General features: G+C 41.8%; 1 protein-coding gene across 1 annotated transcript in view; it reads left to right on the top strand.

Annotated features, from left to right (window-relative positions):
• Positions 1-1,305, top strand: part of Stam2 (signal transducing adaptor molecule 2) — a 46,395-nt gene that overhangs the window by 30,787 nt on the left and 14,303 nt on the right. The window contains exons 9-10 of the mRNA XM_005346409.2: positions 713-795; positions 912-999. Of these exons, the coding sequence (XP_005346466.1) occupies positions 713-795; positions 912-999 (171 nt within the window). The remainder of the gene's footprint in view (positions 1-712; positions 796-911; positions 1,000-1,305) is intronic.

The following is a 1,305-nucleotide window of genomic DNA, read 5'->3' as shown; positions in this document are numbered from 1 at the left end:
CTTCCTTCCTTCCTTCCTTCCTTCCTTCCTTCCTTCCTTCCTTCCTTCCTTCCTTCCTTCCTTCATCTAGCTCTGGTAGACCAGGCTGGCCTTGAACTCACAGATCTGCCTGCCTCTGCTTCCTGAGTGCTGGGATTAAAGGCGTGCACCACCGTCGCCCAGCTTCAGGATATGTATATTTATAAATCATTTTTCAACATCCTCTCTATGAAATACTTCTTTGTTGTTGTAGCTTTGTACTATTTTAACTATCAGTTAGGTTAAAACAGGTCTATATTTTTATTTATAAATATAGAAGGTTAGAGTATAGATGGAACTTAACAGTTATAAGTGAACTAGCGTAGGGATAGAGTCTGTTCGCTTGCTTGTGTATTTCTTCGCCCCGGTGGTAACATTCAGTTTTCAGCTAAGTGGCTGTAGTGACAGCGCCTGCAAATGCTGCTCACTTTCCTACTCGAATGTAGGTCCATGAGCACGCGATTCTTCTGCCTATTAACTGGTGTGTGCATAAGTACTGGGAAGGAGGTTTGGCACACTGTGAGTGCTGAATAAATATTGTGTGTGATGAATGACTGTATGTGATATCCTGATTATGAAGTGTGATGACCAAAGAGCCCTTCCCACCCATGGATAATAATAGACCACTTAGAAATAAATGACTGCATCACCAAAGTAAATGTTGAAGAACTTATAACTCACTTTGTTTCCATAGCAACGGTGAACAAATTGAATGTACTTGATGATGAAGTGGAGGAAATTAAGAAATCAGAGCCTGAGCCTGTTTATATAGATGAGGTAACATTCTTTTGTTTAATAAACTACCAAGATTTTAAAGATGTATTATCTTTGAGGGTGTCTGGGCACAGTGCTTTTCTGTTCAGACTTCTTACTGTCACCTGTTCCTTTTTTAGGATAAAATGGATAGAGCCCTGCAGGTTCTCCAGAGCATAGATCCGAAGGATTCAAAACCTGACTCCCAAGAGCTCTTGGACTTAGAAGGTATTAGTTAATACCGCTTGACATATATATTACCTGTTTATAGTGTCTTGAGGTTTTTTTTTCTGCCTCCAGTTTGCTTTCTGAGATTTAAAATTCTGGTGAAAAACAGACGTGTGTAATAAAGTAGTGAAAGCATCACTTAAGGCATCATCATGGCCATTCACAAAGGGAGTCCTTTTGTTCCTTAAGTCATTGTGAAGTTGGCCACAGAAAGGGCAGAGTTAGCCGGGCGGTGGTGGCGCACGCCTGTAATCCCAGCACTTGGGAGGCAGAGGCAGGCGGATCTCTGTGAGTTCGAGGCCAGCC

Source organism: Microtus ochrogaster, chromosome 4, assembly GCF_000317375.1.
Source record: "Microtus ochrogaster isolate Prairie Vole_2 chromosome 4, MicOch1.0, whole genome shotgun sequence".
Taxonomy (NCBI): Eukaryota; Metazoa; Chordata; class Mammalia; order Rodentia; family Cricetidae; genus Microtus; species Microtus ochrogaster.
The sequence above is the reverse complement of the archived record's forward strand: the minus strand, read 5'-3'. Positions and strand labels throughout refer to the sequence as shown.